The 27,498-nt window shown below is 43.7% G+C and overlaps 1 protein-coding gene across 1 annotated transcript in view; it reads right to left on the reverse strand.

The window, feature by feature from the left end:
• Positions 1-3,471: 3,471 nt before the first annotated feature.
• Positions 3,472-27,498, reverse strand: part of NECTIN1 (nectin cell adhesion molecule 1) — a 124,076-nt gene continuing 100,049 nt past the window's right edge. Inside the window, exons 2-6 of the mRNA XM_033919199.1 lie at positions 19,339-19,689; positions 17,275-17,577; positions 9,834-9,951; positions 5,700-5,851; positions 3,472-4,034 (exon numbers count right to left, since the gene is read on the reverse strand). Of these exons, the coding sequence (XP_033775090.1) occupies positions 3,526-4,034; positions 5,700-5,851; positions 9,834-9,951; positions 17,275-17,577; positions 19,339-19,689 (1,433 nt within the window). The 3' untranslated portion in view covers positions 3,472-3,525. The remainder of the gene's footprint in view (positions 4,035-5,699; positions 5,852-9,833; positions 9,952-17,274; positions 17,578-19,338; positions 19,690-27,498) is intronic.

Raw genomic sequence — 27,498 nt, forward strand, 5'->3', positions numbered from 1 at the left:
CATTTGGCGCTTTTCTGCTGCATCTGTGAACTTATCCAATAACATTCCTTACACTGCCCCCCCACAGCCAGCGCTCTTGCATTATTCCCGACAGTGCTTCCTAAGGCTAACATTCCTCCACTATTCTCTAGAGCAGTGTTCAACTGGTGGTCCGCGGACTGGTGCCGGTCCGCAAAAATTTCCTGCCGGTCCTTGAAGAATTTGTGTCCCCTGCAAACGGTCCCCTCCAGGCAATTACCTTGACCGTTGGACACCGTCTTCCTTCTGGCTTGGCTGCTCCTTATCTTCAGTGCCAGCTGCACTTGTTTGCCGGGACAGCGCACAGCGGCTCTTGCACACTGCAAGTGGCTGACCCGGACTTGCAGGCAATAGGGAAGGTGGGTGCCTGTTGGACTCACAGGCAGCTGTAAGCGCAAGGGGAGCTGCCAGTGCTGATCTGGCTTCAGCAGAGGGGGGGGCATGCCCAGGTGGATGGCCCCGAACAAGTAAGGGAGAGAAGGGATAACATGGGACAAAGGGAGAAAAGGGGGGGGGGAGGAGCACATTGGGACATGAGAGGGGCATGAATTTGGGACAAAGGTTGGAAGGCAGGGAGGAGGGACACGAACTCAGGACACAGAAGGAAGGGAGGAGGCATGAACTTGGGACACAAGGGAAGGGATAGAAAAGGAGAATTGTTGGGGATGAGTGTAAGTGAGAGGGAAAGATGGTGCACATGGGGAAAGGAAGAAAGAGGAAAATTGTTGGGCATAGAGATAGAGAGAGAGCGAGGAGTGAGGTAGAGATGCATGGGGAAGAGAAGGATGAGAGGGAACAGAGGGACAGATTGAAGGGGCTGCAAGGGGGAGGAATGTTGGACATAGTGATGGAGGGAGAGGTGTAGTATGGTGCTGGAGAGGGGCGATAGGAGAAATGTTGGGCATGGGGCTGGTGGGCGATAGTGAAAAATGCTGCACATGATCCGGGGGATAAGAGAGGGAAAAAATATTGGATATGGCAGTAGAGGGAGTGGGAGAGATGCACCATGGATTTCTCTCTCTCTTTCCCCACTCCCTGTATACGGGATGGAGACGGGGACCGAGCTGCGGGGATGGGGCAGAGACGTTTTTTTAAAATTTCAGTCTTAGTAGTTTGCTGGTCCACAAAATAATTCTTTTATTTCCGCCAGTCCATAGGTGCAAAAAGGTTGAAGAACACTGCTCTAGAGCTGTATTTCTCAACTCGGGCCTGGAGTAGCCTCTTGCCAGTCAGGTTTTCAGTATATGTATAAACTTGATTTGCATACACTGCTTCCATTATATGCACATTTCTTTCATGCATATTCATTGTGGCTATCCTGAGTTGAGAAACACTGTCCTAGAGCACCCTTTCCCCACACTAGCATTCTTCCACAATGCCCCCCCTCCGAGACAGCACTCCTCCACCATTGCCTACAGCGCCATCCCCCATACACTGTTAGTTCTCAAGTGTTACCTTTAGTTTCTTGCATATCCAGTATTCTTCTCATATTAAGCATAAGGTTTGGACAAGTTCCTGGAGGAAAAGTCCATAGTCTGTTTTTGAGAAAGACATGGGGGAAGCCACTGCTTGCCCTGGATCGGTAGCATGGAATGTTGCTACTCCTTGGGTTTTGGACACTCAGCCGTTTCAGTTCTTTCATTACAAGTGGTTCTTCCCCCCCCCCCCCATAACCCCAAAGCTCTCTTCTACCTTGTTGCCTTTGCAGTGCTCCTATATAGAGACACCATAAAATACACTCAAGTGTTTGTTGGAGTAACATCTCATGCGTACATAAGTTTGCAGTATCTGAATGTATTACATTTTGTTCTTGAATTCTGAATAAATTCAGATTTAGGAAAAAAAAAAAAATGCTGCCAAATAAGAATGACCTGTATGTGAAAAACAAGCTGAGCAAAGCAATACCTGTCAGTCACATCACAGGCAATGAGAACTGCGCTGAACACCACACCCAGCAGATTCCCTTTTCAGGTCACCGTCTGGACGCTCCCTCTTCTCCAAGTCTGGAGTCTGAAGAGATGCCCAGGGTCTGTATGATTCTGACTGTAACTGCACAGGCACTGATTATATTACGACACCGGTACTGTTAATTACAATGAGCTATACAGATGCATTAATTGAAATCTTATCATTAGCCATACAGGTGTGTCAATTATAACAATCTAAAAAGCTGTGCATGTAGTAATCATTTTATAATGTGATGCTAATTAAATATTATAATGAGCTGTAGAGGTTCATTCAGATACAGCTTCCAGCAATGTCGTATAGAAACAGAGAAAATTACGGCAGCTAAAGACCATATGGGCTCTCCAGCCTACCCACTCATACCATCTACAAATATGTACTTTCCGTTCCTCTCCCTTACAGATCCTCTGTGTTTGTCCCAAGCTTTCTTGAATTCAGATATAGTCTTCGTCTCCACCGGGAGGCTGTTCAATGCATACACCACCTTAACATGTAAGTCTGGAAACCTCATTAGTTTGTGAAAATCCTTCCATACTCTGGGGCATGCGCAATAAGAACGTGGCAGAGAAGTACATACATCTATCTCAGAGCCACTTCAGACAGAGCCTGAACTGGGGTTGTGAGACACAGGGGGGCACAGCGGCAGATATTGGGCTAAAGATTGCCTGTCACCGGAGAAACATCCAGCTGTGACTTAAAAGAGTTAGGAAAAAAGCCTGGACTAGCGAATGCTTTTCTGGTGCATGCCATGGCACAAAACTGTGCAAAAGCCAAACCCTAGATGAAAAATTCAGAACTAGGTTAACCCTTCGTCATTCAGTTAAAAAAAACCAAAACAACCAACAACACACATCAAAAGTAAACAAAACAACCGAGCCTTTGAAAGAAGTAAAAATGATAAATAACATTCCAAGTCATTAAAAAATATAAACACCATGGAGGACCTGTCTCTGGACAAATCCTGCATCTCTCTCCCCTTTCACATGTGTTAAGGGCGTGACCATTTTTTGGCAGGTGAACTGTAGTTAGAAAGCCACACGGTGCCTGAATTACCCAAAAGCATGTTGTGCCTTAATCTCCCCGCACCCCCCCCCCCAAATAAAAACACAAAATATACAAGTAAACCAACAAATTCCAGTGTCTGGGGGAGGCTGCAAGTGCGGCAGCAGTGTCACAAGGATAAATGTTCAGAGGTGAGTGTTGTGGTCCATGGAACTTCACAAAGTTATGCAAATGTGTTTCAAAAATTCATATACCAATTAAGCTATACTCCTCCGGTCATTGTTCCAGATAAGTCCCTTTCCTGGGCCAGGCGACTGTGTGCATACACGCATCTGTGGGAATGTATGTTTGTGTGTATGTGTATGTATGTGTGTAGGGAAAATCATTACTAGAGCATATGTGAAAGAATATATGGATATTATAGATGGATGTTATGTATGCATATATGGAGGGGCATGTGTGTATGTGTGTGTGTGTGTATATGTATGGGTAGCATGCGTGTGCACATGTCTCACCCCTGCACAGAGGCCGTTACCTACTCTACACGTACCACTCCTTTTTGGAGATGAAGGAGCCGTCATTCTGAGATACCATGTTCTCAGCTATGTCCACAGGCTCAGGTTCGTACTGAAAGCCCAGGGTCCCATCCTCGCCATACTCTTGAGTGTCCTCCTCTACTGTGAAGTAGGGCCTCTTGGCCTCCTCATCATATCGAGGCCCTGGCTTGCGCTCATCCTCATCCTCCTCATAGCTGCTGCCACCCAGCGGGCCTGGTTTCTTCTCATCGTCCGAATCGTCGGGATAGTGCAGACTGTGCGTTGGCAGTGGGGGCTGTGGCACGCCTGCCTTGCTGTACCCGTTGCCGTAGACGTGCTTTTTGGTGCTGTAATCGCCCTTGAAGGTGTGATGCCGCCGCTTGATCACGATGACAATTATGATGGCCCCCAGCACCAGTAGTAGGCCCAGGCAGATTAGAACCCACATGATTGTGGGGGACAGCTGTATACCGGACTCTTGCTGCCCTGGTGGAGTTGGAATGAAGGGGAACTCTGGGTAGGAAAAGACAGATGGAGAGGAGAATGTCAGTACATAGCATATCTCTGAAGGAAGGGATAAAGCAGAAAAGCAGGAATCTCTATGTTAATACAGTCCCAACAACATAAAAGCACCAGATGTCTCACTGAAGTATTAACCAATCAGCTAGCAGACACCAGAAGCCAACCAGTCAGAAAGCAGAAACCAGCACATAACCAGGCATGAAGACCATAGAACTCAACCACTCAGCAGGCTGACACCAGACCCAACCAACTAACAAGCAGACATAAAACACAGAAGTCCAGGTGACTGGATTGAAACAGATCTGGAAGTAGATCGATCTTCCTCCCCCCCCCTCCCAACAACTCCATCTGGGCTCCTGGCTGCAACTGACCCATTCCTTAGCAACTTCAGCTACTCCAACCAAGGTCCTTCTGGCACCTTTGAAGCATGAGATAAGCTCAGTGTGCCTGTACCTGTAACTGATCATTTTTACCAGTCAATGAGGACCTGCCCTCCCCAATACCAACTGTCTCCACCTATTACAGAGGAAGTCCAGAAGCAGAGATGCAGAACAGACTATGCTAAAGGGACTATGCTGGAGGGAACATCCATGGGGAATATTGATGGGGAAGGGCACGCTGCCTTCAGAGGACTATGAACAGGGAGGAAAGTGAACCCTCCAGTGGAACCAGCTTAGGTTCAACTAATAGTACAATGTACCTACACATTGGGTTTGCTGACACAGGGCTGACCCTATACTAACTCTCTTTCTTTACATATGGCCCCACTTTTCAATTTATGCAAATAAGACCCCACAATCAGTCTCTCCACAAGGTCCTGCATCCCTCTCAGGCCACCCTCTCAGACTGCAAAGACCTCTTTATGGTTAGAAGCTGCATGCTTTCAATTCTCTGCATGCAATGGGTCTTTTCTACCAGTCCTATCTTGGAATTCCCGCACTACCACAACACAAGAGGGCACCAACAGCTCACACTTCTCTGACTGATTACATTAGATTTATTTGAGTGGGCCTGAGAATATATTTGCATCATCAATAAAGACTGCAGGTATGTGAGAAAAATTCAGCACATGGGTACAGGAAATAGACTGCCCAGGTTAGAGATGAAATCAATGAAGGAAAATGGTGAGAGAATGAGATCAAAGGCAGGGTAAAACTTCTGCAGGAAGATGAAAGTCAAATGAGAAAAAATGGAGTGGAAACTAGAACTGTGTGTTTAAATGATGCTTAAAGGGGAAAAAAGCAGAAATAGCAACACGGGGGATAAATAAAGCTTCAGATGCTGGAAGATTTACATAGGAAAGGACAGGTATCTTAGCAGTGCCTATGGTGTCAGAAAAAGGAGGACGGATTGAGACATCCGGATTTTACTTCCACTGAAAGCAATGGAAGTAAAACCCGGATGTCTCAATCTGTCCTCTTTTTTTTCTGGAGCCATATGGTAACCCTAGTCAGAACTAATGCCTGGGTTTAAAAGTTACATGCACTCCTCTTTCCAGAAATGAGCCATGTGTTCACACATTTATTGCTCTCGTTTTTCCTCTGAGAATGAGGTGGTCTCAAGAGAGCAAAGCACAGAATCACTGTCCTTGCCTATCGTTCCCATGAGGTGGATGCAAGCAGAGCACACAGACTCAGTCACCTGAGCCCATCTTACCTGTGACATTCACTTCTACTAGGCCAGATCTGGTACCGATGGCATTCGTAGCCTCGCAGATGTAAGTTCCAGCCAGGCTGTAGGTCACGGGTCCTTTGAAGAAAAGGGTACTATTCTGTATCTCCGCGGTCTCGGGTAATGTCCCATTCAGCCTGAAGAAAAAGCAGACACTCTGGGTCACAAATTAAAGAGATACATAAATAAAGACCAAGCCCAAGAAGAGAGAAACTTAAGGGGTCAGTATTCAGTTCTTGAAATGCTGCCATTGCTTAAATTAGATATGGAGTGCTGGGCCCTATCCAGTCACCAGTACTGAATAACCAAGTCTTTGGCGACACCTGGAAACCGCTCTGCACAGCTATCTATCGCCATTACTCATGACTCAACCCTGAATCAGCCAACTATATAGGCCTGGATTCTCTGTAGGACACTGATATCGGCCACTGATCGCGTGTCAATCACGCGGTGGCGCCCTACAGAGTTTCCAACTGACAGCTCTATGTCACTATCGTTGGACCGTGAAATGATGGCCATCGTTGGCTGCGAAGAGCACAGTTTTGTATGAGTTTAGCGGACTAAAGAAAGCTGACCCCTGAATGAAAGAGTAGGACGCTATTCAGATAAGCACTATTTCACTTTTCTGTTTGGTTTATTAGTGTTAATGCATTACATATATAAAAAATAATTGAATTAAAATATCGGAGGGTTTTTACAGGCCAATGATAGAAGCAAGTAGAGGAGCTGGTAAATTGTACGGCTCTCTCTCCTATTGCCAAAGGACAGTGTTTGCTTCCTGAGGCTTCTGAGGCCTTTTTCCTCCATGATTGATTGTAGTTGGAATACAAACAGGACTGTTTTTCACTGGCGTTTGGATTTATTATTTGCATTTTGAAACTCCAGTCCAGGGCTGCCCAAGTCTGGTCCTCGAGATCTACTGGCAGGCCAGGTTTTTAGGATATGCACAATGCATATGCATGAGAGAGATTAGCCTGCACTGCCTTCTTGGTTTGAAAATCTCTCTCCATGCATAGGCATTGTGGATATCCTGAAAACTTGGCCTGTCAGTAGATCTCGAGGACCGAACTTGGGCAGCCCTGCTCCAGTCCCTCCGTTACAATAGGGCCCTATAGAGAATCGCAGCTCTGTGAAAGACAGGCACCAGAAATCTAGGCCAGGGTTTTCCGGGCCTACATTTCCGGTGCCTACCTATGAATCGCACCTACGTAGGCACTCTATGGTGACTAACAGCACTTCCAGTGTTAGCCACACCCAGAGTGGCATTAAGCGCCGTAAAGCGCCTAGGTAGGTGCAGTTCTAGCACCGGTAGGCACTTTATTTTTTTTAACTGTTTTTTTTTTTTTTTTTGCTGTTTTAAATGGTGTTTCTGAATTCACTTAGGTGTTGGTAGGGCGTCTACTGGAACCTAAGTTTCGGCGCCATTTATTAAATATCCCCCATAGTGCCACAGCGGTACGAGCAGATAATCCGTGGCCACTGTCTGGTTAAATGTTGCTGAATAGCCACGCCCAACCCGTACAGTTCGATTTAACCTGTCTGGTCACATCATTCTGAATATCAGTCACTAAGGTCTGGATTCTCTAACTGGTGTTGATTTTTTAGGTGCCCAAGCTCAGTAAGAAAACGCTGTTTAAACAATGTTTTTTTTTAAACTGAGTTTCAAGGCACCTATTGGCGCCTAAAAATAGACACTGGAATCGCGCCTCCATAGGCGCTTTAGGCCACCTCAACACCATTGTGGGCACGGCTAACACCGGAAGTGTTGTAGCATGGCCTAGAGTACCTACATAGGCGTGATTCACGACAAAGATAGGCGGCGGAAATGTAGACCTGGAAAACCTTGGCCTACATTTCCAGTGGCTATCTTTCCCGGAGGCATGATTCTCTATACAGCGCTGTCACGTGATTGACACGCGATCGGTGGCCGCTGATATCGATGCCGTACAGAGAATCTAGGCCTACATTTATAAAATTATAAGTGATGTGGGAGTAGTTAATAAGCAGCAATTATTTTACTCAAACATTACAAAACCCTAGCGCTAAGCATAACACCACTCTTCATCTTTTACCACCGTTTACAGTTCAATCTTCTCATCCTCACTTTTAAGGCTCCTCACTGTGGTACTCCTTCCTAATATCTTGCTGCCATTTCTATTCTACATGTCTGACTCAGATTTCTTTGTTCCTAAATGGTTATTGCTTGCATATTCCATCCCCCAAGATATACTGTGCTAAACTGACTTTTATGGGATACCTGGGGTCAGAGTAGGGTTGCCAACCAGAAGTTTTAATTAAGACAGGCCAATGATTGCAGTAATCTGCTGACCATCTGAAACCTGAGCAGTGGATGTCCCACTTCCTATTAGGCTATACAGTATTTCTTTGCTGGACCCACTCAATCAGCATCTTTGCTCCCTGTTTGCTTGCCACCCTCCTTCTCCTCTCGTTTAGACGTCCAGTCCCTCCTAGAAAGTTGTACGTGGAAAGAAATCTCACCCATCCTTGCCCATTTCCAATATAATCTAACCCATACCTGCTAAGATCCATTCCATACCCACAATTAATTGCCCCCCCTTCCCCACCCATGCCCACAGGACATTATTTTTCCCTTGCTTGCAGCCCTCTCCTCCCAACCCCAATAGCCTCCCATGGTTTTTTTGGTTGGTATTCAACCAATGAGTGTTCTAAACCTCAGTTGAGTGTTCCAGCTGCCTCTCTGGGCATTCCAAGTTTCATTCTGGCACACCAACTGCTCTTCTCTATACATTTCAAACCTCATTCTGGGGTCACTGAAGATTTTGACTACACTCCCATGAGAATTCCATGGCAATGTCTTCCATCCCCAGGGGAATCCCATGGTAAGTTTTTCCATCTCCAATCAAAATCCTGTGGCAACTTCTTCCATACCTGCAGGAATCCCATGGGTTCTGCGGAATTCCCGCAATTCCCATTTCTATGCAACTTTCTAGTTCCTCCTTAGGTTCTTCAGCCCATCCCTCCTACACAACCCACTTCATCTCCCAAAAGCAGCTCGAGGAGTTGGTCTCAAGTATGATTGCCCGTTGCAAATGAGTGCAAGGCAAGAATTATATGCCCATAGAGCACTTAGTGGCGCCTGCCCCTCCAGGGTTCTCTGTAGAAAGTGGTATCTGTGAATATGTGGACTTATTACTCGCCTTTTCAAATTCAGACTCAATGTAAGTGTGATGGAATTCTACAGGAAGTTGCTGGTTCCTCTAACAACATTCCCTCACAGAAACACGCTATATCCTGTGGTATAGAGCCAGGCTCCTTAGCCTGGAAATAAAGGCTATCAGTTTCAGTGGTGTAGCAATGAATGGGCCCAGGACCATCCATTTTAGGCTCAGGCTAACCCAAAATTCTTGTGCCTATGTTACAGCTGGTAAGAATCCTCAACCCCATCAGCTGCAAGGATCCTCTGGCGGCAAGAACTCCTCTCTCTCTCACTTGCTCCAGCCTGTAGCACTGTCCAAGCGCTGGCATCGCACTAGCCTTTCCCTACTGAATGCATGAAAACCGAGGGACTGGCCTGCACAAGGACAGAGCTACAGGCTGAAGCAAGTGGGAGAGGGAGGCGTTCTTATCACCAGAGGACTCTTGCAGTTGATGGGGTTTGGGGATCTCCACCAGCTCAGCTTATTTTATTGCTTTGAGTTGTCCTGGAAGAAGAAGAAGGGGATGTGGAGACATGTGCCCACCCAGTTTGCCCAGAGGCCCACCCAAAATTTGAGGTCTGGCTACGCCTCTGATTCATTTGCCTAGATTTATGAGCAAAATCTTAATTTTTCCCCCGCCCTAAATCTGTCCCTGTTACCACCCACTTTTTATGCTCCTTAATTTACGAGTTTAGTGACATTTTTGAACACAAATGTATGCACTCACCCCTAGTAAATTTTCAAAGAGGCCAATTTATGAGCATAACTCTTACAGTTCAGAGCACAAATCATTCGAATATCAGGCCCCCTAGAGTATAATCCACAGAGGGACTGTATATATTAATGTTTCAGGAAGGTTAGTGGCATGTCCTGTCTACATCAGAAGGATGACACTTGTGTTGTCCAAAGAGAGGGGTCAGAGGGTGTGGGAAATACGTACATCCGCCAGGAATACTTGGTGGCAGGAGGGTTGGCATCAGAGGTACACATCAGTTTCACATCCACTCGCTTCAAATACCAGTTTCCATCAAAGCCTTCAATTGTAACTTCAGGCTCATCTGTAGAGAAGGGAGGAAAAAGGACTGGATCATAAGAGTGAAGCAGGAAAAAGAAGGGATAACATAGGCAGAAATCTAGGGGAACAATATTGATAAGGAAAGAGGTGTAAAGGGTCACGCTTTCTCATCAGCATCCCAGAACCTCTCACCCTTTTGTTCACCCAAAGTCTGGTAGTGAATACTTCTTTAAACAGCCTTTAAAGCATAAGATATAAGTGAAGCCAAGCAAAAGTTGCAGGCCAGTCCCTCTATGCACAGTGTGCGAACTTCAGCAAGTCACTTCACTCACATCAAGCCTTTCAACAGAGGAAATTTTCAAAGAGCCCTTAGAGCTGTAAAGGAAATGTCTGGTTTCAAAGCCTGCACTTTGTACAATTTTTTCAAAAAAACAGACCTACCTGTGTCACTTCTCTCTTGAAATTCGCTAGCACAAAGTACGCATGGTAAAAGTATAACTGTATAACAGGATACCCACATTTCCACACCCCTTGCAAGCATGAATGTGGAGAAAATGAGCATGTGCAATATGTGTCCTTTCCAAATATACTTGGACTAGGGCAGGGGTAGGCAATTCCAGTCCTCGAGAGCTGGAGCCAGGTCAGGTTTTCAGGATATCCACAATGAATATGCATGAGGTGGATTTGCATGCACTGCCTCCTTGAGATGCAAATCTATCTCATGCATATATATTATGGATATCCTGAAAACCTGACCTGGCTCCGGCTCTCGAGGACCAGAATTGCCTAACCCTGGACTAAGGGGTATGCAATGAAGCTACTAAGTTATAGATTTAGAACAAACCAAAGTGTCAATATCTCATCACTCAACATGTAATTAAACTATGGAATTCATTGTCAGAGAATGTGGTGAAAGCAGTTACAAAGGGGGGGGGAGGGGGAATGGGACTTGTATACTGCTTTTTTGTGGTTACATATTCAAAGCGGTTTACATGTATACAGATACTTATTTTGCATCTGGGTCAATGGAAGATTAAGTGACTTGCCAAGGGTCACAAGAAGCAGCACTGAAATTTAATCCCACAATTTCTAGACCGCTCTTCACCTCCAGCTTAACAGGGTTTAAAAAAAGTTTGGTTAACTTCCTAAAAGAAAAGTTCATAAGCCATTATTAAAACGGACCTGGGAAAATCCATTGCTTATTTCTAGGATAAGCAGCATAACATCTGTTCTACTCTTTGGGATCCTGTCAGGTACTTGATGATCTGGGATAGCCACTGTTAATATAAGAACATAAGAATTGCTGTTGTGTTCAGCAGTCCGCTCCCACGGCGGCCCCTAGGTCAAGGACCTGAGCCCTAACTGAGTCTAGCTTTACCTGCGTATGTTCTGGTCTAGCAGGAACTTGTTTAACTTTGTCTTGAATCCCTGGAGGGTGTTTTCCCCTACAACAGCCTCCAGAAGAGCGTTACAGTTTTCTACCACTCTCTGGGTGAAGAACTTCCTTACGTTCGTACGGAATCTATCCCCTTTCAACTTTAGAGAGTGCCCTCTCGTTCTCCCTACTTTGGAGAGGGTGAACAACCTGTCTTTCTTTATTTTGTCTTGAATCCCTGGAGGGTGTTTTCCCCTACAACAGCCTCCAGAAGAGCGTTACAGTTTTCTACCCTCTCTGGGTGAAGAAGAACTTCCTTAAGTTTGTACAGAATCTATCCCCTTTTAACTTTAGAGAGTGCCCTCTCGTTCTCTCTACCTTGGAGAGGGTGAACAACCTGTCTTTATCTACTAAGTCTAGTCCCATCATTATCTTGAAGATTTAAATCATGCTCCCTCTCAGTCTCCTCTTTCCAAGGGAGAAGAGGCCCAGTTTCTCTAATCTCCTCCAGCCCCTTAACTGGGATTGAGGGACCTTTGGTCTGTCCCAGTATGGCAACTCTTATGTTCTTGTGTTCTAAGTGCTATAGTACAAAACTGCAAGGAGGTGGGGGGAAGTGGGGGGGGGTGCATGGCAGACACAGACAGATTAACTGAATAAATAGATCTGCAAAAAGCCAGTCCTATGTTTATACGGTAACTCATAGCCGGTTAAGGAAATGAATATCGCACTTAACCGGCTCTAGAAACCCAGAAATTCAATGCTGGTGCCCAGACAAGGCGTGACACCGAATTTTTGAGTTTAGCGCTGGTGGAAGTCAGCAAAACGCTAATTGCCACTGGCTGAATATCGGGGCTGCAAGTTCCAGAATGCTGTATGTTGCCTCTGCTCTTGCTACATGTACGAGGGTTCTTTAAAAAGTTTCTGAACTTTCATATTTTTTTCTGATGGCATTAAGAAGTTAGTAGGACGCTGGGAAAAATGTATCACAAAACAGGGCGATTTTGTGGAAAAATGAGGTAATTTGCCTCTGATATATTTAATAATGTTTAAAAAAAATAAAAGTGGGAAAACGTTTTGAAGACCCCTCGTTAAGTACCTGCTATAATGCCAAGTATATATGGCTGGTGTAAGTGTGGGTATATAGACACACCAATGCCAGATTACACTAGCATTGTGTAATGACGCCTAGGTATGCAGGTGTGCCATAAGATTTGATTATTGGGCCTGTTCTTTTGGAATATATTTCTAAGTACAATAGACTCTCAGTTAACCAGCACCCATGGGGATTGATAAGATGCAGGATATATGCAGTTTCTGGTTGCTTGAGAGTTACTATTATACTTAGGCCTAACTAATACTATACCCCATACTATGCCATATCATAAACTGTTCCAGACAAGCTACTGGACGTTTGGTAGGCAAAGCGTGGGCATCCTCAGGTGTGGCATGGCAAGTTTTCACTTAAATTTCTGCCAGAAATTGATTTTATTTTCATTTTTATTTAAAGTATTTACAGCATTTCTTTGACTTTTTTTTTAGTTCAATCATTTTTATTAATATTTTTGTTACAGAATATAACAGACAGTGACCACGTAAGTGGTCTTATATTCTCTTAATCTCATGTGATCATTAATGATCTGTACACACAGCTGATCAGTTTGTTAGTTGGGTTATGTTTTGTTATGTTATTTCTTTACTTTCTGTACTTGAAGCTATATCACTGACTGATTTTTTTTTGCTGGTTGCTTGAGTTCCGTGTAACAAAGAGTCTACTGTTATATCGCTGAAAGGTTGCCTGTAAGTTTTGCCTCTTTGTGAATAATATCAAAATCTTCAATAGGACACCCCTAAAGGTGTGGATAACATGAGGAAGAACTTGGCAAACTTGAAGAATGGTCTGGAATTTCACAACTAACTTTTAATGCAAAGAAATGTAGGGTTATGCATTTGAGCGGTAAAACCCTGACGGAAAGGTACTTTTTAGGAATGGGACTTGGTTATGATCGTATGTGAAGATCTTAAGGTAGCCAAACCGGTAGAAACAGTGACGGCGAAAGCCAGAAGGATGCTTGGGTACATGGGGAGAGGAATGGCCAGTAGGAAAAAGGAGGCATTGATGCCCTTGTATAAGACTCTGATGAGACCTCATTTAGAATATTGTGTACAATTCTGGAGACCGCACCTTCAAAAAGATATAAATAGGATGGAGTCAGTCCACAGGAAGGCTACTAAAATGGTTGGTGGTCTGCGTCTTAAGGCTTATGGAGATAGACTCACTGATCTCAATGTATATACTTTGGAGAAAAGGTGATAGAGGGGAGATATGATAAAAATCTAGGTGGCATAAATGTACTGTGCATGAGACAAGTCTCTTTCAATTGAAAAGAAGCTCTAGAATGGAGTGTGTGTGTGTGTGTGGGGGGGGGGGGTGGCATAGGGTTAAGATAAAAGAGGATAGACTTAGAAATAACCTTGGAAAATACTTTTTCATGGAAAGGGTGGTGAATGCATGGAATGGCCTCCCGGTGGAGGTGGTGATGAAATGTGTATCCGAATACAAGTAAGCTTGAGACATGTGTGTTAGATCTCTAAGGGAGAGGAGGGTGTGGTAAACAACATGGATAAGCAGACTAGACAGGCCATATGGTCTTTATCTGTCTTCATTTTTCAATGTTTGATATACCAATAATTAAATAATATCTAGGTGATGCACAACGTAAAACTAAATTCTAAGAAGAGAAACTAAACGCCAGGCAAGACAACCATGATAGGAAGCCTAGATTACAAAAACAAATTCAAAAGCTTTCTAAGCCCGTAAGGCCTGGGCAGCTAAAAATAAATGTCTAAGTCACATTAGGCAGCATTGCTGGAAACCTTCAGCGGCAATAGACCCACAGAATAAAAGAAAAAAAAAAATTACATTTGTTAGAATGCTAAATTAAAGTATTACATTTTGAGTGAGGCTTTGACTTTCCGGAATGACAGCTCAAGATGGATACCCAGGGGTAGATTGTTTCAGAGCAGGCATGCCTAATAACATCTGAACAGATCTGTTGATGTGAAGGGACTAGCATTAAGTTCTGACCGGACGTGTGTAGAGCCCTGGAGCGAAGACAAGGGAGAAGAGGGCTGAAGAGGAATGGGGGCTGATGGGTAATGGAACTAATATTCCCCACTTTTACAAAGCCGCATTAGTGGCTGCCGCTGCGGTAACTGCCCCAAAGCCCAAAGCTTTTGCCGCACAGCTTTGTAAAAGAGGGGGGGTTTACAAGGCATAGGCTAAGAAATGGGCATTTACTGGTGCCATGTTATTGGGGCACCTGACCAAAGAAACCCTGTTAGAGAATCGTCCCGTAAGCAGGTAATTGTATAAATTAGGCAACAGTTATGCGCATAAATGATTAGAATACTGGCATCTAGGTACTATCTTTTGGGTTCTATATAAGGTGCTCAATGGGCACACTGACATTTGGAAGTTATGCCTGATTTGCTCATACAATCCAATTGAGCAACGAGCTAACAGCCCAATTATTTCAGTTAATTGGCAGCAATTTGGATTTACACAGACATCTTGCTAAGCTATAAAGATGTGCGCCTAAATCTTTTAGAGTGCCTGGGAGGAGAATGAGTGGGTCAGAATACACTAAAGATGCACACAGAGCTATAGAACATGGAGGATCTGTGCCAAATGTATGTGCAAGGATTTCCACCAGGTTTCTTTTGATGTAAAACCACACATCCAAAGCTGGGCATGGATCCCGAAGCTGCACGCAACTATAAACAGTGCCCAATTTAGGAACCCTGTTCACAAATTCTAGTCTCTTGCCTACAACGGCACTTATAGGTGAAAGTGGCTATTTTGCAACCTTCACAGATGGGCGCTGGCTCTTACATGTTCAGTCCCTTGATCCTGCTACTTAAATGGTGGTAATTTAGCATTGGAGCCACTAATGTTCTTTTCTAAAACGTTTTAATTTGTGGTCAAAACAAGAACTTTTTAAAATTCTATATGTACTTCTGAGCTGGAGCAAAACCAGGACAGGAACATTTGTTGACATATCCATGTATTTCCAATGTAACAAAGGGAATAGATGTATACTTTTTTTGGCTTGCCCAAACCATGCCCAGCACACGGCCCTCAAAGTTTCAGTGTCTTACCTGGCTCCATATGTTAATAGTGGCTTTCTGAAAGCATTAGTTACACATGTAGTCAGTCTAGATTTGTAAATGTCATTTAAAAGTGACATCCTTAAGCTCCTATATTGGCGTCTTTGGTAAATTCACTAGGGCCATGATAGAAACTTATAAGATCATAAAGGATATAGAGAAGGACAGATTCTTTAGACTGGCGGGGGAAACAAAAACGAGAGGGCACTCAAGAAAATTGAAGGGAGACAGATTCAGAACAAATGCTAGGAAGTTCTTCTTCACTCAGAGGGTGGTGGATACCTGGAATGCGCTTCCAGAGGAGGTGGTAGAGCAGAGTACGATTTTGGGTTTCAAAAAGGGGTTGGACAAGTTCCTGAAGGAAAAGGGGATTGAAGGGTATAGTTAGAGGGGTACTATGCAGGACAAAATGTCTTAAGTAAAGGATCACTTACAGGTCATGGACCTGGGGGGCCGCCACGGAAGCGGACTGCTGGGCACGATGGACTTATGGTCTGACTCGGCAAAGGCGATGCTTATGTTCTTATGGCCGAGTTCCTAAATTTATGTTTCTAGTTTCAGTAGGCTTCTTAATTTCAGAGCCTAAAAGGGGCTGATTTAGAGCTCAGCACAAGGAAAGCAGTTGAATAATTAGGCGCCATCATTCAGGCCCCCCCAATGTTATGTGGTTAGAGCCTAGTCTATAATGGCATATGGACATCAAGGGGTTGATATTAAAAGCGATTTAAATGGCCAGGAGAATCCAGAGCCCAAAAGGGGGGCAAGAAGGGTGACTTACTTCTTTCATGCATCAACTTAGGGGGACATGTTCACCCATCTAAGAGGGCAATTTTCAACCCGTCAGAGTTAGCTGGGTTAAGTCCTTAGTTCTCTCCCCAGATGATATCCCTCCATATCACCTGGGCTTATAATATCAGTAACAATAAGACATGTTATAGCAGCTGAGGAGTGATCTGGTGTGTCAGAGTGATTGGAACAGGGTGTGAGGAATGATCTGATGAAAGAACCTGGGAAAAAGTGATCACTCATGCTCTGCTTCCCAAGTGTTTACAGATAGTATTAAAGGACCCACAGTAACAGGGATTATTTACACAACATAACCACATCCCTCTCACTGCACATCTTCCTCCCTCCCTGCCTCTCCCTAGTTTCTTTATCTCCCTCCTTCAATTTCCTCCCCTCTCTCTTTCCCCTAGTCTTTTTTCTCCTTATCTCCTGCATCTGCTTCTTTCCCTCACTAAATCTCACCCGCTTTAACCTACCTTCCTGTATTCTACTGTATTTCCAGTAAAGATAGAATTACATGAGGGAGAAGAAAAAAATCTGGCCTGACATGATTCAAGAGGGTTAAAAGAAGCGTAATTATTGAGGAGAGGGGGAAGAGGTGTACTTTAAAACTATCCTTTGGTTTTTTTACCCGTCTTTACTTTTCAATCTCCCTATCTGGCTCTGGCTCTTTTTTTTTTTTTTTAACCTGACACTTTCTTTGGCCGTCCAGTTCACTTAGAACCAGGTCTGGGATCTGGCACCAGGTCCCTCCTCTGTCATTCTGTATCCCAGTGTCAGCTGTCACTGAAGGACCAAGCAACCCTAAATCTGTTCACATTGTACGATGATTGCGACTCCCTCATAAGTTGCCAACACCGTCTTGGTGGCTTGTGCAGAACCAGTCAGAGAGCAGAAGATATGATCTGGAAACTGAACTCGGGCTCGACCACATGGCAGTGATTGCAGTGGGCCAGCCCTGCGTCCTCTTTCTGATGCTGTCTGCCCACATATTCAAAACAGAAATACTGTACATCTCTTTCTCCGCTCTCTTACACTGCACATCCAGGACAGTGGTGTTTGTGAAGCGATCAAGTTGATAGTTGACTACACAGGTAAGCTCCTGGCCGTGGACCTCTCGGCCTGGGTTCAAGCGATACCGGCTAATTACTGTCACTGTTCCGTTGCTGTTTTTGTTCTCTTCAAACTCCGTTTCCCCTTTTAGTTTGGTCTCCCAGGTAATAGTGCTCGGGGGTTTCCCACTGGCTGAGATGCAAGTTGCCACAGTTACTTTCTCTGATTTACCGGGAGTAACTATCAGGGTACTTGATGGGCCCTCCATTTTATTGGTGGGCTTTGCTGTAAGAAAAAAAAACAAAGAAAAGAGAATGGTGAATGTTGCAAGAAAAAGATTAGAGAAAGTAGCCGAGTTCATATCAAAGTGGAAACAGAGCTCTTGTTGGAAAATTCTATATAGGAAGCTAGACTTAAGAAGCGGCTGAGAATTGCAGACTGGCGTCCTATACAGAATCACGTTTGCCCTAATAGATAGATGCCTAACCCTGCCTAACCACCCCGATTCTCTAACCGGCACCCATGTCACAGGTGCCTGTTAAGGAATCGTGCCTGATCCCTTGCCATCAGCTGATCGCAGCAAGGAAATCTCCCTGCCAGGATAAGCTGAGTGGCTACAGCAGGGGAACCGCCCCCCTCCATGAAGTTGACTGGCAGGAGGAATGCCCACTCCCCTCCCGCTACCACCTCCAAACCCCCCGCAAATGTCTGTGGCAGGAAGGATGCCCACTCCCGCCTGCCGCCACCCCCTCCCCCTGCAAATGTTCATGGCAGGAGGAATGCCCATTCCCTCCTCTTGCCACCCCTCCCCCCAAAACAAATCCCCTGGAAGGAGGGATGCCCACTCCCTCCTACTGGAATCGCCAACAGCCCCTCCCCCCGACAAATCCCCTGGCAGGAGGGATGCCTACTCCCCTCTTGCTGCTACACCCCTGGAACTTCTTCACCCATCCAGCGACACCCCCTCTCCAGAGCTCCCCCACCTGTAGACCCCCCAGCATTCCCTCCCGGCACATGAAACTGAACCCCGGTGTAAATCCCCGTACCTAAATTAAGTAAGGACCCCCCTGAATTCTATAACACTCTGCACAAATCCTAGCGCTGCCCCTGACCTGCTCATGCCCGTCCCATTACCATGCCCCATTTTCAGATCCACGTGGAAAAATTATGTGCACATTTCTATAGAATAGTGACTATAACGATGTGCATGTAAATTCCAATTATTACCAATAATTAATGGCTAGTGCTCAATTATTAGTGCTGACTTATTAAGCAATGAAATTGCATGTCCAATTTTAAGTACTACATATGCAGGAAATTAGGCAATATACCCAACCAGCACAGATTACTGGATATTAAACCCACCAGGCACAGTCAGATTAATGGACATTATACCCACTCATAAATGCAAAACTGTGGAATCAATGTACCTGATGTCAATGTTTATTGGAACGATTCTTCACAATTCAAACGGTGCATGAAAGTCAATAATTAATCCATACAACACACATCATTGAATTGTGGTGCGGACCCAACAGGATCCGTGTTTCGGCCGAATACCACAAGACTTATTTATGCTCTAAAGCAGTGTCTCGCAAACTTTCTGGAAGGTGGCACACTAAATCCAGTGCCCCTTCCGGAAGGGTAATAATCGGAAGTGCGTGGACGTCATCGTGTCAACATCCGCACATGTATGGAGGCCCATCTGGCCACGACCCACTTCGTTGGAGGGATCCGGGAGGTGCGGGGAGAGGAGGAGAGATGCCGGCCAGGAGGAGAGTCATCTGTGCTGGCCGACTTCCTACAGGATGTGCCACTTGTGGCTGTAGGCAGTCAGCTAGCATGGTCGACTCTCCTCCTCGCCAGCGTGTTGTGGCACACCTGAAATCTCAGGAGGCACACCGTTTGTGATACACTGCACTAAAGCATACAATGGTGTGTGAATACAGAAATCATGGAGCAAAAAGCTCATACCACTCAGCACAGTCAAATTAATGGATATTTACTCCCGCCAGGCACAGTCAGATTAATGGACATTAAACTCACCCAGCACAGTCAGATTCAGTTGACTCTCTCGGTTACCCTGGGGAAATGTTGCAAATTCACATATGTACAAACCCTCATCCTGGAGCTGGATCCGTGACAGCTGAATGGTGCCATCGCTGAAAGACGGATTTTGGAACACCACACGATCCTTATAGGGAGGCAGGATAGATAAACCCATGGTAGGATTAAAGATGGCCACATTTTGCTTGGAGCCGTTTGTGGCCTTCTGCCAGGTTACCTGTGTGATTTTGACATTGGGGTGGGGATTTGTAAAGCTGCAGTACAGAACCACATCTGAACCAACAAAACCCGAAATTGTGTCGTTCACCTGGACCAGCTGAGCCTGCAGACCTAGGAAACAGAGAATCAAGGATTTAATCCAGGATGAGAGATTATGGTGGTCTATATTATTTCCTTGAAAAATATTTATCTTTGAATGTTAGAAATTTTCTTTTCATTCATGTTATACTTGAAAGTAAGTTTATAAAGTATAAATAAAAAAAAAAAAAATCCAGGAAGAGAGGATGAGAAAAGGAGTCCATTGGTCCTATTTCAAAACTCATTACCCCAAACTCTACCAGAAACTTCCTCCAAGCAAATGCTCTTACATCCTAACCTACTTTCACCTTCACCTCTCCTTACAAACCCAAACACATGCTTTGTCCCCTACCATCACACATCAAAATACACCCCCTCACACACTCATTTATCAACCCAAATACACGTTATCTACTTTTCTACTCCCAAATAATATTCCTTTAGCTACCTGCAAACTCCTAAATACACATTATTCTACCTCATATACCTAAATACGCTTTCCTTCACACCAGTGGTCTCAAAATCAAACCTTTGCAGGGCCACATTTAGGATTTGTAGGTACTTGAAGAGCCTCAGAAAAAAAATAGTTAATGTCTTATTAAAGAAACAACTTTGCATGGGGTAAAACTTTTAGAGTTTATAAATCTTTCCTTTTGGCTAAGTCTTAATAATGATATTGTAATTTATAGCTAAAGAGACATATGATCAAAAAACTGCTTTATTTCACTTTTGTGATTATGATAAACATACCGAGGGCCTCAAAATAGTACCTGGCGGCCCGCAAGCTTGAGACCACTGCTTCACACACCCTCATATACTGAAATACATCCTCCTTCATCTACTTTTCGACAGCCAAATACACACATGCTCATCTGCCCTCATAAACTTCAATACATTCATAATCTCATCGACAGATACATAATACACTTTAATTAATATAAACAATGTTATACACCTTCAATAAACAGACATGACATATAGAATCCAATACATATGAAGCCCTCAAGTACTTCAATGCCCACAAATATCAGATTTCATTCTTCTGTTCTTAATAGACACACTTTCAGTTACAGACAGACCAAAACTGGCGGTTTGGTGGCAGCTGAAATCCACAGCTCAGTTTCAGCTGGAACCGGAATCGTAACTGAAACTGGCACCAACCTCTCCACCACTGCTGTACGCTAGCTTCCCCCACCCCTCAGACAGAAAATATGTCTTCTACCTGTCTTCGGCCATTCAGCACTCTGCCCTCCCCACTCCCATAGGACTTCCCAGGCCTACCTTGCAAAGGACCTAGTGGTGTCTGAGGCAGCAGCATCCGCATTATAACATAGTGCATAGTGGTGGGCAGCCTGGAGGGGTGGGGTTGCGGACGACATGTTTTCTATCAGGTGAGGTAAGGGATGCTGGCTTATGGAGGCGGTGCTATAATTTTAGGTTTCTGCCAAACTTGCAGAGGCATTTTTGGCTGAAACCCGAACTCGGATTTTGGATTGGTTTCGGTCGGCCTCTGCTTACAGCTTCTATAGTCCCTTTCATAAATTTCTTTCACAAACTATTAATACCCAACAGAGTTATTCACTGGGGTGATATTATGGAAACACAGAAATTATACTCTGTACCTATGTCCTGGTCTTACTTTGTGTAAAGTTGACCCTTTATCCTCAGTCACGCTTTCTAGTATTAAAGTTGTAATCTGAATGGCAGTGAGAACCAGGGGGAGATGTCGTGCCCTTCTAGGTAAGTTTCTTCCAGAAGTATACCCACAAGCAAGGACTCTCTCCTCAGTTCTTCTCTCCTTGCTACTATCTCTGTGTCACATATGTGTTTGTAGATACTACATTTATAATTATATACTTTTTGTGTTTAAAATATAACAAAAACAGTGGACTGGAAAATCCAGTTCCATATGGCTCCACTCCTCGGGACAAATCATGGTGACAGAAACTGGGAGGGGGGAGAGTAAAAGAGTGAGAAAATCAAGGACAAGAAAAGAAACATTTCACATTTATTTGGTATACCACACATTAAAAAAAAAATAGCTAAGCAGTTTGTATTGCAAAATATTTGGGGAATGAAAAGACAGGAAAGTAAAGAAACAAAAGGGGGCCTAATTAACAATAATACCTATAAAAGTAAATTATTCAATATAATAGAAACTAAACAGAAATAAAATTACTGTAAAACACATAAGGAGGGGAGGAAGTAAAAAAGAATGAAGCTCTGCTATCAGGGGTTGAAGAATATAGGACAGGAAAAGTCTGTAGACACAAAGAATCAGGTTTGGGAAAATCCTTGGGAAAGAGATAAGTCTTGAATGTAGCCTTGAATTTTAGAAAAGAAAGTTGCTATGCTCATGGTATCTTATATTCCACTTTATCTCCTTCTGGATTCAGAGCAGATTACAAATAGATGAATTAAAGAAAACAGAACTTGAGATTATTATAACATTACTAACTAGAGCATTGAAAGGTGGGAGAGGCCCATTTCTCAAACAGATAGGTTTTCAGTACTTTGCAAAATGAACAATATGAAGATGTAATTCTGATTTCCGCCAATAGATCATTCCAGATTTCAGCTCCTAAGTATTCGTGATGTCTTTTATATTTGACATGTTTTAATGTTGGAAAGAGTAAGATCTCATTCTTGTTAAGTCTCATGGTGCCTCTATTGTGAAGCAGATGACAGTTTTCGCATAGATGATGGACTTTGGCCAGCCAACGCCTTTAAGATAATGCAATTAATTTTAAATTGAGTCCTGAATTGTACTGGCAGCCAACGCAGTTCACGTAGTATAGGAGACAATTCAGTGGGTAGAGTATTCCATAGGGAGGGGGCAACAAGCTTTGGTGTTCAAAGCTTTAAATTACAATGAACCCCAATTTATTAACAGATGGCTTATCCCATATAGTACAACACGCTCACTTCGTTCATCCTCAACTAATCTTCTTACAGTTCCATCTATTAAAATGATAGGAACCAGAAGACAGGACATGTTCTCAGTTAATGCACCTCAATCGTGGAATCTTTTACCCCAACACATCAGAGAATTAAAAGACCTAACACAGTTTAAAAAAATGCTAAAAACTTTTCTTTTTAAAGATGCGTATGGTTATTATGAGTAGTAAAAATTGATAATCTTATATACATTTTCGGTTTTTTCTTTTTTTTTTCTTCTTCTTTTTTTTTTTTTTTTTTTATTAAAACAGCCATCCTTTACCCACCTTTTGTTTTTCCCTTTTATGTTTCTTCTTCTCTTCTATCAAAATTGTAACTATTTCCCCATTTAGCCTCACATGTCTTGTATGTTTTACCCTCACATTATTGTGAAATCAAGTTTTTGATCAGTTTGTAAAGTATGTTATATGTTTACACAACAAATTTGTTTTTATGTCATTTTTAACATTGTACTTGTTTCATTTATTAATACATGTCATTTTTATTGTACATCGCCTAGCAAATTATATAGGCGATTCATCAAGACTTAATAAACTTGAAACTTGAAACTTGAAAGCATGAGGTACGAGAAGAATGTGAACGGGCTTGAAGATGGGAGGGCAGCACAAGAAACTTGGGGAAAGGAAAGGAGAGGTGGAGAAAAGAACATAAGAAGGAGGAGAGAAGTGAGAAAAACAACAACAACAACAACAGTGACTGAAACAGAAGATGAAGCCAGGAAAGGAGAACAGAGCAGAAATTATCTGCCATCTTTCATACACAGGAGACAGACCTGCCAATCTCTCCGGTGCCATTTCTTTCTCAATACTAGAGAAACTCTTAACTATCCAACCGCAGTCACTGTCTATATCCAGGGAGAGACCACGTTAATCATTACCACAGAGCCCAATTACAGTCGTATAGGCTCTTATTGCTTTCAGTAACAGGCAGATGTAACCACTGGCTCTCTATCCTGTGCCACACCTTCAACGTACAATGCAAAGGAAGACTAAAAAAACAACATGGTCAAGAGCTAGGGTGCTGGGAGACAGCACGTGTCTCTATTATAAAGGGAGCAGTGAGAGCATGATGAGAGACGCAGCATATTCCCCTTTTAAAAGACAGAGTCCCAGGAGATAATTGATGTGCCGGGAGACATTCTGTTCTCATTATAAAGGGCAATAGTACAGAGCCTATGTAGGAGTATCAGGACACAGAACATGTCCTCATTATAAAGAGCATACGAACATAAGAACTGCTGCACTGGAACAGACCAAAAGTCCATCCAGCCTAGTTATTCTGTTTCCAATCCAGATCATAAGTAAAGGGGGTCACAGATTTGGTTTACCGTCTTTATGTGGTACAATCAAAGCGGTATAGATGCCACATTCAGGTATTTTCTCTGTCCCTAGTGGGCTCATAAACAAGTTTTTGTATCTGGGAGAAAGGAGGGTTAAGTGACTTGTCCAGGGTCACAAGGCTCCACTGTGGGAAATGAACCCAGTTCCCCAGGTTCTCAGTCCACTGCACTAACCATTAGGCTACTCTGAACATAAGAACATAAGCATTGCCTCTGTTGGGTCAGACCAGAGGTCCATCATGCCCAGCAGTCCGCTCACACGGCAGCCCATCAGGACCCCCCACAAAAGCAGTGCATATGCCCTAGGAACAGGCTGGGACACTGCTTGTTTCCACTATATTTAAAACTATGGGCATAGGCAGAAGTTCATTTTAAGGGGGCCAGAGGTAGACTGAGTGGGCCACATACAGTAGTTCCTCTCATCTCCCCTTCCCCCCCACACACTTCATTTATAATGCACCTTTGCTGGGGGGGGGGGGGATACCCAAGCCCCGTCAACTGAAGAGATCTCCTGCTTGTGCTGCCTTAGCAGGGTGGAAGGCAGTAGCATGCTTCAGCCACTGATTGCCAGCATTCCTGAGCATGCTCAGTTCAATTGCTGAACTGAGCATGTGCGAGAGTGCTGGCATCATTCCCATCCCCAAGGCCCCTGTGGCCATGCCCCAGTTTAAAACAGATTGATGCCTAGAAAGATGGGGTTAGAGAATTCCACACCAGTGGTGTAGTAAGGGGGATGAGGGGTGGACTGCCCCAGGCGCTGTCTTGGTGGGGGTGCAGGCACCTCTCTACCCCCCTCCCTTCCCCATACCTATTTAAAATCTTCGCCAGCGCGAGCAACAACTTCTAGCCTGCTGTTCGCGCTGGCCTGGCCCCCTATGAAATCACTTCTGGGTTGAGGGGGCCAGGAAGTGACATCAGAGGGAAAGCCAGTGCGATCAGCAGACTGGAGAAGCTGCTTGCGCTTGCGCTAGTGAAGTTTTAAAGAGGTATGGGGTGGGATGGGAGGGCACGAGTGTGGTGCGGAAGGAGTAGGGGGGGGGCAGAGAGGAGGGTGCACGGGGTCGCCACTGATCTGAGTGGCTCCTAACCTCGCTACGCCATTTTTATTTATTTATAAATGTAATACTCGCTCCATCCCACTATTATGAGTGAGTCACACTATAAAACATACATAATGTCTACACAAAGACACAAGACACATCGTACAACTATATATCATCATTAGCCTTCGCTGGCTGAAGTCACCATCCACAAATTTAAAGTATTTCTACGGTCAAACTATTTGACTGTTCTCATGCTGAAAAATACAAAACTTTCCCCCTCTTTTACGAAACTGCAATAGCAGTTTCTAGCGTAGGGATCCGTGCTGAATGGCCCGCGCTGCTTTCGATGCTCACAGGAACTCGATGAGCGTCGGGAGCAACGCGGCTCCTGGTGCTAGAAACTGCTAACGCAGTCTAATAGAAGAGGGGGTTTATCAGGCCAAATATCTCTGGAATAGAGTCATTTTCACCTGCCTTCTAAACTGAATCAGACTGTTAACATTTCGCAGACCGGCTGGAAGAGAATTCCATCGTATCGCTCCCTGTCTGGAGCCTCTAATCTTCCCCGGTGTCACCCCCACATAATGGCACAGTACTTCCCATGTTCTAGTCCTCTGAATGGTGTTTGTGCAGCATCCCTAACCATGATCTACCCTATGTAGAAGTCTCAAACAAGGAGCGGAACCAGGAACCATCTGCATGGAAATGCATGCACTGCACTCGGTGGCTGAGCCACGGGGCAGGTATCAAGACCTACATTTACCTTCTGTTTGCTTTTTTGATTTCTGCTAGCATGGGAGTCAACTTTTCAAAATGATTGGGGGTGTTAAAATCAACAGCAGTTGGTCACAGTAAATGACTTTATTCAATATTGGGCAATATGAGTTATCCTCTCTCATCTTTTGATGAGTTAATGGTTTCTGTTTTGATTTCTAGTCCCCTGAAACAGCCGTCAGGATGAAACAAGGAGACCTTGTCAGAATCTTAGTGCCTTGCAGCAAGTGTAGTGTCAACATTTAGAAGTGACTCCGGCCTGAAACTTGAACTATACCAGCAGTATTTGAATTACGTCAGAGTTCTGATTTCTCATCTGGCACAATGGACCGTTTGAAGGATTTCTTTTGAAGATAAATGCAAGATGGATGAATCTCTTCATAAAGGTGGTTAATAAATCCCAATAAATGAATAAACATAATTGGTGTCAGACAAATGGTCTTCCAAAAAAAAAAAAAAAAGAGGGGAAGAGGTCCAAACAACAGTTTTATTAAGTAACAGGCTATAAGAGCTTTCAATGTCCCCCACAAAGTTACAACTCATAGATGACATATATTTGGGACAATACATTTGAATAGTATATTTTTATTTATTTATTTATATACCACCTATAGCCTAAGTGGTTTTACATTCAGGTACTTTATCATATTTCCCTATCTGTCTCAGTGGCTTCAAACTCTACCTGGTGTACCTGGGATAATGGGGGGGATTAAGTGACTTGCTCAAGGTCACAAGAAGCAGTGAGGGATTTGAACCCACAACCTCAGGGTGCTGAGGCTGTAGCTCTAACCACTGCGCCACACATTCCCCATATAAAAATATATTCGAATATTGCATTTTCAGGGGAGATGGATTTTTTTTTTTTTTAGAGCTAATGATGGTACTATGTTTGGAGGAGTTTTGAGCTATTGTATGAGACGTCTCCTCTGTTATTTTGCACGGAGGTCCTTTTTCTCCAATTTTTGAAACCATAATTTAACCGATGAGTTTTCTGATGTTGTGGAGAGGCAGATTGTGGTATTAATCTGTTCTAGAAAGCAGCCATTTCCAACCCAGTCCTCTAGTCCCATCGAGCTTTCTAGATATCCACATTAAATATTCATAAGTTTGATTTGCATGCAATTCTATCTCATGAATATTCATTATGGATATCTTAAAAACCCAATGGGGCTAGAGGACTGGGTTGGGAATGGCTGCTATAAAGGAAAGTCAATGCCTATTTTCCTTTATAAAAGATCCCAATAGGCTTCTACGGTAAATATAGGTGCCCCTATAAAGAATTGTCCTCCATGTCCTCAAATACTTTTGAATGATGATGGTCCTGTGATTCATACAACTACATTATGTGTGTACAAGCCTTTGCACTAACCAAAACCAAGTGTTGGATATTCCTTCTTTTAGACAAGTTAGGTTATTTATTTATAGAGAGTCAATGTTCCAGATTGAAGGAGCAAGGAGGTGGAATGAACTGCCTTAGGATTTATGTGCTTCGGTAGATCTGTTACATTTTCGTAAGCAACTAAAAACTATTATTATTCACTCAAGTTTATTGCACTTAAGCATTAGATACATGCCTATATTTTTATTATAGTATTTTGGTATGTGATTAATGACTGCATGATCTATTTAAGTATTAGTTATCTGAAGCAGTATGTAATTTTTGGTTGGTTTTTTTTTTTTTTTTTGGTAAGTCTTGCCTTTAGTCTTGTTTTATTGTGTAAGTATTAA

The sequence above is a fragment of the Geotrypetes seraphini genome, chromosome 13, assembly GCF_902459505.1.
Source record: "Geotrypetes seraphini chromosome 13, aGeoSer1.1, whole genome shotgun sequence".
NCBI lineage: Eukaryota > Metazoa > Chordata > Amphibia > Gymnophiona > Dermophiidae > Geotrypetes > Geotrypetes seraphini.